Raw genomic sequence first — 18768 nt, 5'->3', positions numbered from 1 at the left:
CATACATGTTGTTCTTAATGATACAAGACTGCGTCCTGATAAATCAGACATTCGGTTATTGCTTACCAGGCAGATTAACTTCATCTCTTTTCCCAGCAGATGGTCACATCATTTCCCTAATGCTACATGTGTCCGGATCACATGGACATAAGACCCTGTCAGTTAATACACTCTACCAATCCAACACTCAAACCATTAAAAAAAGCCGGGGAAAATCAATGGCACATAAATAGCAAACAAAGTACATGCAGAATATTCAAACATAGATCTGCCAGTAAAGAGGATGTAGGTGAGCAACACAAAATCTACCAAAACTATTTTTATCCATTAAATGAAAGTTAATAGTGACTATTCACTAAATAGTGAAATTGTAAAGTCTGCATTTTTAGTAAGCGATGACTTTAATTCCAGTCTTTTTCTTAAAGGGACAGTTCACCCAAACACTGAATGTCAGTAACCAAACAGACCCCATTTACTGCCATAGTAAGGGAAATAACTATGGGAGTCAATGAGGATGAGATCTGTTTGGTTAATGACATTCTTCCAAATATCTTCCTTCGTGCTCAAAAAAACAAAGACATTTATAAAGGTTTGGAACAATCTGGGTGAGTAAATGATGACAGATCTTTTATTTTAGGGTGAACAATCCTTTTAAACAAAGCTATCATAAGTTGTCCTGTCTCCAACAGGGTTGTCACAATATACCGATACCGACAATAACCATGATATTAAAACCACACATATGATAATATCTTAAATAATACAGCACCTATTTAAAGTATTGCCTTGAGAGCCAAATTTGTTACAAATACTCTCTAATCCCTACACTTAAATGTTACATGTGATTTGTTGGCCTGAATCACAAATTGGATATCGTGACAACACGGTCGGTAAACATGTTTTGGTAAACATATCCTTTGTGTGCCTCTAAAAACGATCATCTTACACATTTAAAAAACATGTGAGCGAGACTGTCTGAGCTGTCCCTTTAAGACGGATGCAACTGATACCAAAAAGCGCGATGCGGCATGAATTCATCGTTGGCAAGTGATAAATAAAGCATAAGGTTTCCATGACACAATTGTTTTAATTAGATAAATACATACTCATCAGCTACTTTATGCAAATCAGCTCCCTATGCCAAACACGTCCTTACTGCTAATGCACCATCGCTATGGAAACCCTTGGCACTTAATTCACGTACACTTAAAGTATTGAATTAAATCCCCCAGTCTGATTTTTTGTTTGCCTAATGCAACATCACATTCAAGCCTCTTTTCCAAACACTTTATACTCAATGCCAGCAGTATATAAATTGACATATAATGTTGGTGTATGCACAACAAACGTGTTGCTATATTAGTGCTATACTCGATACGCATTGCTGCATTGATTTACTAGACATCACAACTAAATCCAGGTGACGGGAGGAGTCGCTCGCCAATTTATAAATGTACTCAGTGGAGCCCAAGATGAAATCGTCACCTATTTAAGTACTATGGATGTTTAAAAATGCTGCTTTCACTGAGCTGTGGAGTGGGAAGGAGCTCTGTCTCACCTTGGTAATTGCAGATGTCTCCCACGCTGTTCTGACGCGTGATGTGGTGCCAGTAAGCGCTTCGCGGGAGAGATATCGACTTTGTTAATGTGCTCTCGTTCGAAAGAGTCTGTGAGGCAGAGCGAAAAATCATTGGGTTACATTGGCTATATTTCCAGTCAAATCACTCAGAAGGGGCTTACGCTGAGTTTCAAAGACCAACCCACTGTAATAAACAGCGGCCCTCCATTAGGCTGTTTTGATCATTATACTTGACAGGTGGAGTGTGATGTCTTTAGGGCCTTTTAAAAAGAAGCACGGCAGTACTATTAATCATGGTGTTTTGTAAATTATAACAAATAAGGATCCTGCAAGACTATTAATGAGACTCTAGGTAGATTTTCAGAGCGAGAGGCATTTTTGGCAGGTGTCCTGTGTGGCGAGATCCAAGCGGAGGGCCATATGGTCAAGTCTCATCGGCTTCTACTCAAGGCCTCAGCAGAGATTCGCAGCCAGCAGAGCACTTTAAATAGTTCACATCTAAAAGAGCGAGCTCGGAAAATGTTTGCTTTCAATCGTACGTACTAATAATAAAAACAGCGGGGTCGTAATTCAAGGAAAGCCAATGTAAATTTATGACTAATCTTTTGTTGCTTGAACAATTCATATTCCTAAGCACCTGTTTGCACTACAAAGATTTCCAGATCTGTAACTTAAGTGCAGCAATTGTAACCATAATTTATGTAGTAAAAGTTAATTCCTGAAATATAATGTATGACTTGCATTGTAAAGTAAACAAATCATGTATGACTTTCAAATTGTTTTCAACAGTCAAAATATTAAAGGACATTTGGGGTAAAAAGCCCCACTAAAGGGATACTTCACCCCAAAAAAGTAAAAAAGTATTTTTTCTACTATGGGAGTCAATGGGTGTTGAGGTCTGTTTGGTTATACGTATTATTCCAAATATCTTTCTCTGGGTTCATCAGAACAAAGCAATGTATACACATTTGGAACAAAATTTATTTTTTGGGTGAAGTATCACTTTAAAAGGGATCCAAAAAATAAAAATGTTGTCATTATTTATTCAACTTAACGTCATATATATATGACTCTTTTTTGTGAACACATAACAAGATTTATCTTAAGAAATGTCTCAGTGGTTTGCGTCCATACAATGGAAGTCAATGGGGGCCAGTGCTGTTTGATTACCAAAAACATTTTAAATAAATATATTTTGTCCTCTGCCGAAGAAAGAAAGACATACAGGTTTGGAATGACATGAGGATGAATAAATGATCATTTTGGTTGAACTCTTAAATCAATGTTGAGGCGTACCTGTGAGCTCTTCTCCATCTCCATCATCATGCGTTCATGCTGTTCGGCGATGGAAAGCGTTGCAGAATGAACCCTCTGATAGATCATTTCACCTTCTCTGGTCTGAAACGTAAACAAGCCCTCTCCTGTATCGCACATCCTGTGAGAGCACAACACACACAGCCGTTAAGCAATTATTGCTTTATTTGGTTCTCAGTGTCCTCACGCTCTTGTCCTAATAGGCCGGACAATAATGGAACCCTTTAAAAGCCTTGAAAGTGAAAGCATACAGTATGTTAAATGTTGAGCACGTACTGTACATCAGCTAATAGTTAGCCACAGCAGCATGATCTGATGAAAACATACCTCCCGGATTCAAACGTGAACCAGGTGGAGTCTCTGCCGTATCTTCGGAGGGAGTTGAGCGGCCACATGACCAGCTTGACTCTGGCGTTATGGATGTCCCACAGGTAGATGTTCTCATGAGTGATTTGCATTGTGCACTCCCCGTAGATGTCCAGGTTGGGAGTCGGCATCAAGTAAACGTTAAATCTCTCTGGAATATATGAATTCTGAGTCATATGCGCTGGGAGAGAAATGTAAATGCTAAATTAAATATCAAATTAGTGAATTAATTAATTACTCAAAATACACTAAAACTTAAAATAATTCAAATAAAATAAGAAGCTATGTATAGCATTGATTGTTAATAGCATTTGCATTTTCAGTTAGAGACATTTTCGTGAATCATGCCAAAATAACAGGAATGTAAATTAAGAAATAAAACAGCATTAAAGGAACAGTTCACCCAAAAATTCTGGCATCATTTACTCACCCTCAAGTTGTTCCAAATCTGCATAAATGTCTTTGTTTCTGAATATTTGGAAGAATGCTTATAACTGTGTAAAATAGTAGGAAAAATGTCTATATATTTCTTTGTTCTGCTGATCACAAAATAAGACACTTTGAACAATGTAGGAAAGCAAACAGCTCTTGGGGTACTTTTGATTACCATTGTAATGTTTCCTACGATGGTAGTAAATGGTGGTAATGGTCAACTGTTTGGTAACAAGCATTCTTTAAATATCTTTCTCTGTGTTTATCAGAACAAAAACATTTATATAGAATTGGAACAACTTGAGGTTGACAGAATTTTTATTTTGGGCTGAACTGTCCCTTTAAGTGCATTAAGAAAAAGAGACTTTATTCTTAAAAAATCAAATTACTAAAACAAAAAGAGTATTTTTTAAATGAATGATTAAAAGATACTAAACATAAGTATTAGTATAACAAATAAAATATGGAGCAATGTATTGCTTTAATTATTGAGAGTATTTTGTATTTCAAGCAAAAGTATTTGTTTTTGTACCAGTGAACCATGCAAAAATACAAAGAATGTGCATTAAGAAAAAGTATTTTGAAAATTTGTTTTCATCTGTACTTCAAAACCGGAGAGTGTACTTTTAGTAAATAACAAGATTGGGAACCCCTGCTGAAGATTAAAAAAAACTATTTCCAAAGCAACAGAAATGAGAGGAATTGTACTGACATTTGTTACGAAAGCCATTCGTTTTTTTCATAACAGGGTAAACAGTTCCTTTAACGGGTCTGAAAAGGTTGTCCACTGCTGTTTGATTGACATTTCTTTTTAATAATAATAAAACATGCTTTTTCCGTTCAACTCTCATATTTACACAGAGATAAAACCACTTGAGTAAATGTAGCTTTTATTTGGGAAGCTAAAAGACTTTGCTCTGCCCAAAGATGACCGAGAATAAGAGTTTATGGCTGAAGTTTGAAAAAACATCTCAAGCAAGTCATCTAACATGAATATTATTTTGGTCTGACTGTTATCCATTTTCGCAGATGTGGTCTTTGCGATACACGAAGGTCAATAGATTGTTGCCATAGTGCAGAAGACTAAAACCGACGGAGAGTGTTTCTTGAGCCAACCGTAGCTGGAGTAACCACACCATCTCAATTAGCTCCAAAAGACAAGGGTGCTCTTCATAATCCAAATTAATAGTGCCTAATTATACCTAATGCTTCAAAATAAGCTATGTGTCTCTCTGGAGGCACAGGCCGTGTAATGTGGGGCTATTTTAGGGATTGTGAAAATTAACTCTGATTTAATTATCGAAGCTCCACGTTGGAGAGGTCTAATTGAAAAGCGAATGGCAAACTCTGCACATTATCCCTCGGCCGTCGAAATTATCATTTTCCTGACTGATACAATCACATACACATTGAGCTCGCGTTATGAAAACAAATCGATATTCGTCTGTCATTCGTTTAAAATATTTTTGATGATTGCTCTGTATAGCGCCTGCCGTGGCTTAATGCTCGAATGCCTCAGCAGCACTCGGAGATGAACTCATATTGATTTTCTGAATTATGTTCAAAAAACAATCACACACGCAGACACAAGGACAGTCTTGAGTTTCTTTTAAAGATCTTGGGAAGACATGCAGCCTGTGGTTCTTATTGGTGATGCACAGATCTGTTCTGACTCAAAGTCAGCAATAGTTCACCTCAAAATAAAAATGATTTCATCATTTATTCGTATGACTGTCTGTCTTTTGCAGAATACAAAATAAAATATTTTGAAGAATGTTGGTAACCAAACAACATTGGAACCCATTAACTTCAATTGTATGGACACAAAACCAGACATTTCTCAAAATATCTCCTTTTGTGTTTCACACTTCTTTACCATTTGCATTGTTCACATTGAAGTTACAAAAATTACAAAATGAAATTGATGAAAAAATGCATTTCCTATAGACACTGGTGGAAAATTTTGGAAGATCCTCTTCTCTTAACCAATTCCCGCGCAAACGGCACGTACAGTACATTCATTTAGCCTTTCTGCACCATAATCTCATCCATCTCTATGACAAGCTTCATTATGAGTTGATGCTCTGATGCACGGCAGTAAACATTAGCGCTTGGTGAAGAACCTTGGCCCGAGCGAATCATTTATAAACATGAGAACAGACCTGGAGGGTCTGTGTTTAACAAACACATTTGGTCCCTGTAATAGAATCATTTAGGGAGTACAAGAAGAAAAATCACCCAGAAAGCCGGGCTCTAATTGGATACTGACCGTTCTGTTCCCTCTGCACCCCTGCTGCTAACAAGTCCGGTTCTCCTAGGCTGATGTCATTAAGTCGGCTACCCAGACACTCCAAACACAATAACTTCCACCACTCCTCAGCCTCCAGCTCTGCGAACACACACATCCATATCATCATGTTTACATACAAAAATACAGCCGGGCCGCAGAGAGCAGCTGGTGGAGAGAGAAATGAGTGCAAGAGAAAAACACATTTGCAGATTTGGCACTAATGCAAAGGAACAAGCCAGTTCATTGGTGTGGTCTAAAATTAACACATTTTAAGCAAAAAAGGCGATCAGTAAAACCAACAGGACTCACAAAACTATTTGTGGTTTAACTGAATTATGCTGCTAGGTCTTTTTAACATAAAAATGTTTGGACACTAAATATACCATTACTGATGCTCAACCAAAAATAAGATCAGAAAAGCAGAAAAGGTTTTTTCACATTGTTAGTACAAATTTATAAAAAGTAATCCTTTAAAGTGGGGTACAGACATCTTTAAACACTACTGAAAACGGTTATAGTTTTCATTCTTTTACATTTGAATCATTTTTATAAGAAAAAGAGAATTTTAAGTTTAGGGTTTACTACTTTATTATTATTAAGTCCTTCTTTGCTTTCAAGACATGCAGCATTATGTTAGCAGCCCAGTTAGAAATCCTTACATTTAAAGAGATAGTACAACGATTTTTTTTTTTGCCATCATTTATTCACTCTCATGGCATTCAAAACCTCTTTACGACTTTAAATCAAAAGAAGATATTTTGAGGAATGTCTCATTGGTTTTGTGTCCATTCAATGGGTGTCAACGGAGGCCGATGTTGTTTGGTTACCAACATTCTTCAGAATATTAATTATTTAAAATATAAAAGAAAGTCATAAGGATTTGGAATGACATGCGGGTGAATAAATAATGAAATTTGGGGAAACTTTCCTTTCAACTTTGTTTTAAATAGTTCCATAGCTTTCTGTTTTATTTCCAGCTAAAACCCACAAACCCCATGCTGCAGGAAGCCACTTTTTAAAAAAGCCTCTTGCATGTGTTTATTTTGAATATTTGATGTGTTTGTTTCTTCATTGTATCCCCCATCCTTCAAAAGCTCCAGGTTAATCTACACAAGCCTCTTCGCAGCAACAATTGTAAACAGCAAAACGCCGCAAATGAAAATCCATTGAAAAGAGCCGAATGCTGTAGTAACTGTTAACAGATTTCTGACCCTGTCAAGATTGTGTTTTAATTTATTTTAGCAGGTAATTAAAGCCTTAAATGAATATGTGTGTTTGCATTTGAACTTTGCCTGCCAATATTTATACTTTACTTATCTGCCACAATAACATACATCTTTATTTAGTGTTTTATCAAAGCAAATAGTGATTTTATGGGATTCAATCCGTTTGAATAGTTAGTAAGTAATGCACTTAACTGAATAAAAATAAATCAATCAATTGACATCCTTGGTATAACTTATACCTTGAAATAAAGGATTTTTGTTACTATATCTTCTCTACACACCTCTACACAAAACAAATGTAAGTCAATAGGCCTTTTTTGGGCAAACTTTCCCTTAAATCAACAAAATGTTTTTGGCAAAACATGATTTTTTTATGTGTATTTATCTCACATGATCCAATCTAATATGGGACTACATGAATAATTTCTATTCTGTTGTATTCTTGCCACTGGACTTCCATTTCCTGGCATGCTTTGACTGCATTTAGAGAATAATTACATTTTTTTGTGTTGTTTAGTGTTTTTCACCAAAGAGAAAAACTTGTTAGTGTTTTATATTCATTATCTTTGACATTGAAGAGTTTGTTGTATTTTTGAGTTTCGCGGTTACCACTGTTTTGAAGGGTGGTGCCTTTGCGAGAGGTTACGCTTTAAAACTTGAATTTCGGAATGATCTTCGTTAACTTAATATCTTCTTGAAAAAGCTAAATAAAAACCGTACGTCATATTAACTAAAAAAACGTAAGTCTACAACTTAAATCAAAATATGAAACTTACAGACAGTTTAAAAATCATGTTTGTTTAACAAACCTAAATCGGGCAACTTGAAGTAAACATAAAGTTATCAACTTGATTAAAAAAAAGTTTTTTTTAGTGTAGGCTGTCTACTACAGTCAGTCTTCAATTATACGTTATAATCTTGACAAATAATTACATTTTGAAAAGAATGTTTGCACATTCAACACCTTGCAAAATCCCCCAATGCCTTGAAATCTCTTTTTATCTAACCACCTCAACAAAAACAAATCACTGTGCACTTTCCCCATTTTTCACCGTACAAGCTTGTCACTGGATTTTTTGCATGGCCTCTCTCCTGAGACGGTGACCTTTAAGTGTGTCTAAATCCACACACACTTTTGGGCCCACTGAGTGGAAAATTGGATAAACAAATACTTCATCAGCATGGCAGACCCTCAAGTGCTCAGGCGGCTATGTGCACAAACACAAAGATGCCCAGCGGAAGCACGCAACTTCACAGTGCAACCTTCTCACATGCTAATGGCTCACTGAGAGCACAGGAAATGATGAAGGGGATGAACAGTCAGGAGAAAGTTGGTCAAGATGGAGCAAACAGAATAGATAGGTTAGACAGCTAGGACATAGACAGAGTGACAAATACTGACCGAAAGTGAGAGGACGACAGGTTAAAATACCACAGGCATAACCTGACAGAATCAGAGGGAGGTGAGGAAGTGGAAGTGAAGGATCACGGGAGGTCAGGCTCCTACATGTGGCGGACATGTGAGGGACATTTGCTCCATATGGCAGGGGTTTGTGGGAACGGGGAAGTTCAAGCGAGGGTGGTTTGTGAACATGTACCTGTGCCAAAACTAAAAGAGCCACAAGCAGAGTTTAGCGCACCCCACACATACGCACACACATACTGCCCTCAACATTAATGCTAATGTGGTTTTCTACCACAAGGACAACAAGGTGAACTAATTCAGCAGGGCACATTAACAGCAGGTGTTATTAAAAGAATGCCTCAGAACGAGTCAGATAATGAGACTCGGGACCAGAGACATCTTCACTCAAACCGCCTTAAGGCACGTTTATATCCTTTTTAAGCCCGTATCTTCCGCAGCTCTTCATTTATGCCCTGTGCCCGCCCAGCCCGTTTCCCATTAACATCCTGCCTCGGCAAGGAGGGGGAGGAGTGTTGGAGATGGGGAGGTTATTGTGGTAAATGGATTCAGGAGAACATTCCTCGCCTCCCTCCGGCAGGGCGGAAGACCCCAGAGGTGCTAATGATATCCCAGCGGGTTAACCATGCTGCTCCCCCTGTGCACATACACTCCATTGCCTTTCCTTTTACTTCCTTTTTCCCTTTTCCACCTCGAGCTGCTCTGCTGATCAGTGGCCTACCTGGGAATTCTGCCTGACAGCAAATTTAAAGGCAAAGGACAAATTCAATGCTGGCAAGACAAGTTTTTCTCTTGTTAACAGAGATATCTCTGTCAAAGGAGCTCAGTAACAACATGTTTTTGCTCAGAATATTGTGAGGTAGATTTGTTAATCGTGCACCTTTGCCAACATGTATTTTAATGTAAACCCATACGTCTTACTTATGAATTATCAGCAATTTACCAGTATAAGTCAGTGTATTCAGTAATATTCTTTCAAATGTAACATGTTACTGTCATGGATATTCCAAATCACAGAAACCAACGGGTCACCGGAAAAAGCTAGTCATTTTCAGAAGAGCACCAGGTATTATTTCAGCTGGCTAAAAACACTTTGGTGGCCAGTTTAATTTCTTAATTTATTGGTAAGCATATTGCCTATTTTACATTTATGCAATAATTTTGCCAAAACAGAAAATGAAGTCACGAGGATTCCAGAATCCCTAGATACGTAATTTTGCGTAGCCTTAGTGGAGAGGCGGAGATTATACGAATTATGGATGAGCGCGCATGCGTGCCCTGTTTACGAGTGATTGGAATTCATGAACATACACACATTTCACTATCAAATGTGACGTTTACAAAATATTTGTGAATACGGAGGAAAGTTTTCAGGAAGGTCCGTTTTAGACGCAAATTACTCAAAATGTACACATACTGTCTATTTAATAATTTTTTATGAATGAGGCCCAATATTGAATATTGAAATTAGGGAGAAACATTGTAAGTATGATTAAATGATAATTTTACCTAAATACTTTCCTATAAATAGTACATTTAGAAAAGCTGAAAATAATTTTCAAATAAACACATTTTTCACAGCTGTATTTGGTTTTAGTTGCACAAAACCTTAAATAAGATATGTTATTACTTCATTTTGCTTTATTTAAGTAAAACTCTAAGGTAAAATTTGACTTTGTAGCTAATGTTAATATTGTACCTTTTAAAAACCTAATATTATTTACCCAGTATGGAAAGTAGTTTTTGGTTGCAGCTTTTGTCTGAGAGAAAGCTTTGATCCGCTTTTGACACGGCCATCATTTCACAACAAAATTTTCAGTGTGAGAGAAGAGAAAACACATGGGACAGCAGACTGTTTCTGCCGCCAAGACAGTAGTGAGTAAAACATATCATTCATATTTCAAACGTAAACTTGTACCTTGTAAAAATCAATACTACAGGTTTTGAGATGTAGAATTTATGGAGCCTTTCCAGATCTGATCCATCTTCTCTCTTTGGTGAAACTATAAGGTAAACTTTTCTCATACAATGCTTACCTGACTCACAGGCAAATGTCTTTGACGTCTCGTCGCAGAAAATAATTGCCAACGCATGTTTCTTAGTCTCTCGGGGCATTCGGGTAATGTTCTTGATGTTGTGGAGTTCAGTTATCTGCGGAAGTAAAAGACAAAACTCATTACCAAAATTAACAAACTCAAGGGAAGCGGGAAACAACACTAGAAGGATGACACTGAGGTAATGTGGTTACTGTTATCTGAAACAAAATGATTTGAAATGACTGGACTAAGACTGGACTTCTCTCTCAGCTTTTATCATAGGCTACTATTGACAAAATGTATAGGCACGGATCATCGAGAAACTTGCAACAGAATTAAAGTATTCACTGTTACAGTAGCTGAGACATGGCAGAGATGTTTGGCACGTTTATTGTGGAACGTTCTGTCATGTTTGAGAGCGGTGGTTTTTAACTGGGTAAACTTTTATTCATTTATTCTAGGTTATATCAAGTGAACCAACACAGTCCCAAAATCTTTGATCATAAATTCAGTAAGTGAATATAAATGCTTCAAAAACAATTACAAGGCGATAAAGTTAATCTAGCTCTTCCATCCCCTTAAGTCTGACATCACGCACCACCGCTTCCGCCCAACTGCTCAGATGCCATAGACAAATAACAAAAAAGGTAATATACACTCATGTCATGCTCCAAAACTACCAAAACCCCCGATCTTAACCTTTATCTCCATAATAAAATCCCAGATGGCTAATAGACGATTCCTTTTGTACAAATTATTGAAATATTAATGTTGGAGATTACAGAGTTTGGAGACTGTAGTGTAGACGTACACGGTGTCTATACAGGAAGCGACAAGAGACAATAGAACACATTAGAACCCATTTTATTTTTACATTATGTCCACACAGGATGCAGCGCGACAATCCCATTAGAACAAGCCGTCTGTCTGCGTCTGGTGTAGACACGGTGTTACGTACTTAAATGTGCGACCTGAATAAACAGTGCTCATAAACAGCTGTTTAAATAGTATCTTCACTTGAAATGAATAGTAGCTTGGACCCTGAAACAGTATTCCTTACGTCAGAACTGAACAAAAAGAGACATTTCAAACATTTGATTTCTCCACCTATAGCTGGTGTGTGGCGAGCGCACCGGCGCCGTTGTACTGTGGCTGCCGTCGCATCATCCAGGTGGTTGAGGAGAGACCCCCCCCCCATATGATTGTAAAGCGCTTTGGGTGTACAGCAATACACAATAAAGCGCTATATAAATGCCTCATACATTCATGAAAACAAGATGTTGTCTTTTATGATTTCCAATGTTAACACATCCATGATACACAAAGTTACCTTAAAGAAAATAAATAGGCCTACTCTGCTTTTGAAGACAGGCTGTGTATTTGAGGGTTTTGTCAGATATAATTTAATCCTTCATCTAAAGTCACACTCCTCAAAATAAAAAAGAATGAAATAAAAACAAGTTTACCAACACTTCCTCAGAGTGTTAAAGTTGCATATATTTGTAGTCTAGACAACAAGCAGACACTATACCTCACCTCTCAGTTTTGCCAGAGGCATTTCTGTGTTTGTGGGTATATGAAACAGCCTGTGGCAAAAAGCAGGATGTGTTTGCATTTGTATGTGTTTGTGAGCCTTTAAATGTTGTTGAGTGTGGGTTCAGGGATAATGAATGTGAGGAAGGGTTTGCTCAAGGCTTTGAGATAACTTCTCCAGCTCAGGTGCATCACATTGAATGGATGATTCATCACTGAGCATCTACCACAAACTGCTATCAATTGTTTAAGTAAAGATTAATATTAAATTCATTATACAGTATATGAATGTACAGTAAATATCTCGCTGCTATATTAAACACTATATTGTACATTCACACTGACTATAACCTGGACCAAAGGCATTCAAGGTTTTTATGATCTGGTCCAGTTCATGATGTTCATAATGGAATAGTTTCTCTTTGAAAACCATGAACGTCAATCAAATACTGACAATGTGCAAAGGAAAGGACACTGAACATGAAATCAGACCCCAAGGATATCTTATAATGTGAAAATCAGCCGATTTAGCGTCTTTTCCAACAAAAGTTCAAAAGCAAAACAAAGCTGAATCTGCACAGAGCCGTGAGGCCATAGAGACAGATTGACTACAGCCAAACAGTCTCAGCATCTTCGCAAACACAGATACGCCGGCTGTTGCTTTGTACGGCATTAACTCATCTCCCTCATGTATAATGAGTAAGCTTATTAGAAGGCTTGTTAGAGTCGATAAAACCGCGTCCCAACAATGCAGCAACATCAAACAACGGTGTCACGGCCTTAATCTAAGGCCGCATCTGCGCTCATTATCCCAGAATGTTCAGCACGTTCGCCACCGCATAAAATCATCAGCCATCGCACTGATCATAAGCTCTAATTGGAATATTTTCAAAGGGCTTAAGGACAGGAAATGGATGTAATTCTTGAAATTATTCACATTAAAGGAAGGTCCGGGAAAATGCCCTTGAAATGGAATTTTACTCTGCAGTGGAAGCAATAAACTTCTAATCTACATATTTCAGGAGGATAGAAGATCATAATTGCAAAGACATTTTTGCAATCTGGAGTCTATATCGGTAGAAATGAAATGATAAAAAAATAATTTTAAAGGGATAGTGCACCCAAAAATTCTACTTCTTTCATAATTTACTCACCCTGATATCACTCAAAATCTAATCATCTTCTATCATTGACCATGCTACTTTTAATTTAGAAAAGACCATAAATGATTTATTGTGGCAACTGAATGAAAACCCTAGACTACTGTAATTGATCCATCTATTTAACACCATTCAATTGTTTGACAAAGTTTGTGGTGAACTACTAACATTATTTCTCCCATATTTCAAATAAATACATTGTTTTTATTTGCATTTATTTGCAGAAATTGAAAACTGGAGAAACAGGTCAAAATATGAAAATATGCTTTGTATTTTTCCAGACCTTAAATGAAAAGAATTCAGACACTAGACTGGAATGGCCACTAGGTCTGGGACGATAAAATGTGAAATGTGTTTATGCTCAGTTTCTCAATGAATTGCAGTTTAATAAAACTACATCCAAAAGCCAGAGAGCGCTCTCGCTTAGAAACTCAGAATATGGGACACAGAAGAAGAACGATTACACACGTAGTTCCAGGAAATGCCAATGGTCATATTCTACCGCTGGTCTTCGAACCTTTTCATGTATTTTCATGATAATAAATCATATTTAGAATGATGATGTTTTGTGAGTGTTTCAATTTTCAAATGCCCGGTAGAAACGAATCAATTTCGTAGTGGTTTTAGATCTAGCAGTTCTTCATGGAAGTACTTCGTCGTAGTTCATGGAAGAGTGCATAAAACGATTTCAGAATCGACCTTAGACCTGTATAAATAGTGTGAATCGCGATATATATCGTTACAGCCCTGATGGCCACAATACATCTAAAATGCTGATTCAATTCAAACTTGCAATGGTATCTTTATTTTTTTCACAGCTGTTATTTTTATCACATTTATGTGCCCTAAAAAAACCTATGCCACACCAGCATATTACGATCTATAGTTATATTTAAAGTTAAGTGCCCTCTAGTGGTCATAAAAAATGCCAGACTTATGTTGTGTGTGACTTCATGAACATGTGAACTTTACACACAGTCCCTTACTCACTGTTTTTCCAACATGAAATTAACTAAAACTGCTTTTAGATGTATGCATTTGGCCTGCTGCTGGTACAAGCGTTAATATAAAAAACGCTCCTATAGGCTGTATTTGAGGAAAGGGCTCAACGAACCATACAGTCATATGGGTTGTATAACACTGTATGGAGTTTTTGCTAATGCTTATTTTCTGTTGTAAAACAGGGTTACTCAGCTATGGTCCTGAAGGGCCAATGTCCTTTAGATCCAACACCTGTCTGTAATTTTAAGTGATCCCAAAGACCTTCATTAGCTTGATCAGGTGTGTTTAATAGGGTTGGACATTGGCCCTCCAGGACCGCAGTTGAAAAATATCATTTATTTATATTCCCCATCCTCCCCACATTTTGCACCTACGATCAAATCTAATTCATTATCTCAATGACATTCAATGTTAATGGAACAACGCCAGAGTCGGTGTCGATTCGGGTCTGCTCGGATCAACACTCCAGAGAGAGCACATCATAACATCATCTGCTGTCGCATCTGTCACAACATTTAAACACAGGCATGGGCTCGCTCTTACACCTTTAACCTGAGCTACTGTCCACTCCAAAAGTACCAAACAGCGATCACTCCGGAATTCGTATGACCCCCGCTAACTAAATAATTAGACTCTGCGTTTCTTTCACGGCATGAACCCTTGAGCCAGATCCTGCACTGTCAGAGAAGCTTCTCGAGGGGTGTGCTGTTCAAATGAATCATGCAGGTAATAAATAGAGTTATCCCTGAGCCGGGAATGAACCAAAGGTGCATGTTAAACAGAATTCAGTCGATGCCGTTCTTAATGAATTGATTTAGCGAATTCTGAGCATTATCAACATGAATGTCATTGAGAATACCGTATGCCTGTGTGCTTGAGTAAAACTTTGAGGCTGAAATTTGAAACAAACTGAAGGAAGTGATACCTTGTGAAAGCTTCGGAAGTAGGCGGCTTTTTCATCTGGATATTTCTCCAGCCGTCGTGGTCCTTTGCTGGACGCCTTCTTGAATACAAGCCAACATCTTCTAAAGATCTGTTAAAAATCATATTAATAATGACAATATTAGACGTTTTGGATTCATCAAAAAAAGAATACAAAAAAAGAATAAAACATTTTTTGAATAATAATTTGTAAAAAATCATAATTTCCCCAAAAATAAACAGTGAAAAACAGCACTGAACAGTTTAATACTAGAGATGCATACTGTATATCGGCCAATAATCAGTTTTGGTTGATAAAAGCTCTTTTTCACATTATCGCAAGAGTTTAAAAACAGATGATGATATTCAGGGCCGAAATATCCCATCAAGCAAAAGATCACAGGATCATTCATTTGTGCTCGGTATCTAGACCATCACCAGTTAGATGTTCAATATTAATAGCCATTACACGAATTAATAACATTCAGAAAGTTATATATTATACAATATGAATTTAATCTTCAGAATCGGTATCGGCAAACATCACTCCGAACAATCAGCTATATGTATCGGTGAAGACATTTATCAGTGCATCTATATTAAATACTGTACAATTTACAGTTCATATAGATTCATATTAAAAACATATTGGAACAACATTATATACTATATATTATTATATGCACAAATACTACTTTAGAATTTTTACTATTATTGAACTATTACAATGTAATATTTTATATGTATACTAATACAAACAAATCATATTATATATTTTACTTGTCATCTGACAAGGTATTAGCGACAATGCAACAATACTGAGGAAAGTAACAGCTTGGCAAATCTAACTTTGCATGTCAAAAAATACAAATAATTGTACCATTAAGCCATGTGTTTGCCCATGCTTACACAGCCTTACAGTGAAAAGACATAATGACATGAATTCTCTCTGGAACATCCCTTCAAGCTAAATCTGAAACTTTCTCAGATTAAACACTTACATTTCCCAGATAGCATTCCAACAGGGCCGGGTTGGGACTCCTTTTCAGCCCTGGAGTTTCATGCCTTAGACCGGCCCACTTTAGTTTGCGACTGACTATATTAAAATAATGATAATTAAAACCTCAGGAAATAAGTCTGCAATAGCGCACTGTTCTCTACAGCCTTTTAATTCATTGTATTTTTCAAAAATATCATAATTTCCAATTCAGTGAAAATACAGTAGCCTAAGTTTTGCTTCACAGTGAAGATTTATTGGAAACGTAAATAGCAGGACAGTATCAGAATCTATTTTTTTTAAGAATTAGTGTTCATAAATATCTAAACATTGAAATGAGGGAAAAAATCTAAAATAAAAGATTAAAATAAAATGTATTACACTGTCTAATGACACTATAATTTATTTTAATGAAAAGTCTGCTTTACAACTTCAAATAATTTTCACAAATATGAGAACATTAGTTAAATAATAAAACTATTGGACTGTTATCTGACTTTTTTCACAGTATAACTTAATAATGATTGTTTCATCTCTTTTTCCTCTGCATAAGTGTAGCTTCAAGGAAACATGGACAACCCTAAAACATTAATAAACGCCTGAGCAGAGCACTGGTCTCTGCAACTTTATCTATCCCTGATTCATTATGTAGCCGATCCCACTCGCCCCGCTCTGCGCGGACTTCGAACCGACGTCAGTCCGAATGGGAGACGGGCGCGCTAACGAGGAGGCTAAAGACCGCAGTCTGTAGCGTATGTCGCTAGAGCGTCCCTGTTGGTCGGGAAAGCCACATTTCAACCGTGCCATGACAATACCGGCCCTCGCGGCCAAAAAAACTGACCGGCCCACCGGGAATTCTCCCGGTGCTCCCGATTAGCCAATCCGGGGCTGCATTCCAAGGTCAAGAGAAAAGAGAGAACGTGAAAGAATGTTAACAGAATCTCTGTTAAATAACATACGACGTATTTATTTCATTGCATTCCCCCTAATTTGTGTTTAATATCTAATACTGCCAAAAGATAGCCATACGACTCTCACTTCACACAAAGTCTCAAGCACCCAAATGCACTGGGGGGGGAAATCATCATTTTGGCCAATCAATAACCCAGCAGTTTCATAATTAAATGAGCTTTGAATGGCCTTTTCTCAGTGGGACCTTCCACAGCTGTTTAATGCCTCTGATTTATTTCCATAATAAAACGTCATATATTAAAGAATGCCAGACAACTCTTCTAATGTAGCTTAACATTTTATGATGGATATTTACAGAGGGCTTTAAAGTGCATCTGGATCGGTGCCATGGTTAATTATCTTAATATATTCATTTAATGCTATCTTGAAGCCTGGCTTCCAAAAGAAACTCTACACAGAGAGACGGCACCATAGCACGCTTCGAAACGTATGACCCAACATGCTATTGAGGTTAGGAGGATTAATTTGCAGAAGGGATAGTTTATATCTTACTGCGGGCAGCCAATATTAACTTGTTGATGTATGTGTATTGCTGTCGCTTTCCAGCTGGATTCATATCCATGGGTGAGATTAATTTGTTTACTCTGTTGATGTAGTGCATGGCAAAAAAAGAACAATACTTAATTTGGCACTTGCCATTATTGATCTGGGTACATTCCTGTATGCATGCCTGGTACCCCTGATACCAAATACCTGCTAGGTGTGTCATGCCAAAATATAAATGAGTCAAATATGTACGATAATAACCAAAAAACACAATAACACCTATTAACTAAACCAATTCTGGATACAATTTAATACAATATAATAAGTAAATAATAACGTGAACCAGAAGTACTGTAACATTGCACAAGTGACATGTTGCCACCATTGACCACCATAGTAAGAAAAATTACAATGGTGGTCAAAAGTGCTCCAGAAACGGTATGCTTTCCTACATTCTTCAAAATATCTTCTTTTGTGTTCAACAGAACAAATGAACTGATAAAGCAGTTCCTACTTTGGTAGTCAATGGTGGCCGAGTTCTGTTAGGTTACATGCATTCTTCCAATTATCTTTTTCTGTGTTTATTAATTCATACAGATTTGGAACAACTCGAGGGTGAGTAAATGATGACAGAATTTTCATTTTTGGGCGAACTGTTGCTTTATTAAAAGCTTATGCAAACACGCGCCTGACATTGATAATCCAATTCCACACATTTCACTTTTACTTCAACTTTGCCAAAGCATAATATATCTATAATCCCATCTCTTTTCATTGATTCTGAATACAATTTTATTTAGGTCAACCAAAGCCGGCAAAAAAACAATTCCAAAAAATCGTTGCGACGCTATGACATATAGCCGGCTCTTGACCCTCTGCTACAGAAGCAAACTTTCATGGTCTTGAAAATCATCTGTAATGTTTAACAGATTTTAGGTTGATCCCCAGATAGCAACTACGTTAGTGTTGACAAATATACATGACCTAGATCATTTTTATTTATCCCGAATTTGGTACCTCAAAGACCAAAT

At 37.1% G+C, this 18768-nt stretch overlaps 1 protein-coding gene across 1 annotated transcript in view; it reads right to left on the bottom strand.

Annotated features, from left to right (window-relative positions):
* Positions 1–18768, bottom strand: part of dok6 (docking protein 6) — a 50845-nt gene that overhangs the window by 11235 nt on the left and 20842 nt on the right. Inside the window, exons 2-7 of the mRNA XM_079447587.1 lie at positions 15287–15394; positions 10667–10781; positions 5961–6080; positions 3221–3410; positions 2876–3014; positions 1559–1667 (exon numbers count right to left, since the gene is read on the bottom strand). Coding sequence (XP_079303713.1) covers positions 1559–1667; positions 2876–3014; positions 3221–3410; positions 5961–6080; positions 10667–10781; positions 15287–15394 — 781 coding nt within the window. The remainder of the gene's footprint in view (positions 1–1558; positions 1668–2875; positions 3015–3220; positions 3411–5960; positions 6081–10666; positions 10782–15286; positions 15395–18768) is intronic.

This window comes from Barbatula barbatula, assembly GCF_947034865.1.
Source record: "Barbatula barbatula genome assembly, chromosome: 23".
NCBI classification, from domain to species: Eukaryota; Metazoa; Chordata; class Actinopteri; order Cypriniformes; family Nemacheilidae; genus Barbatula; species Barbatula barbatula.
This window is presented reverse-complemented; position numbering and strand designations above follow the sequence as displayed.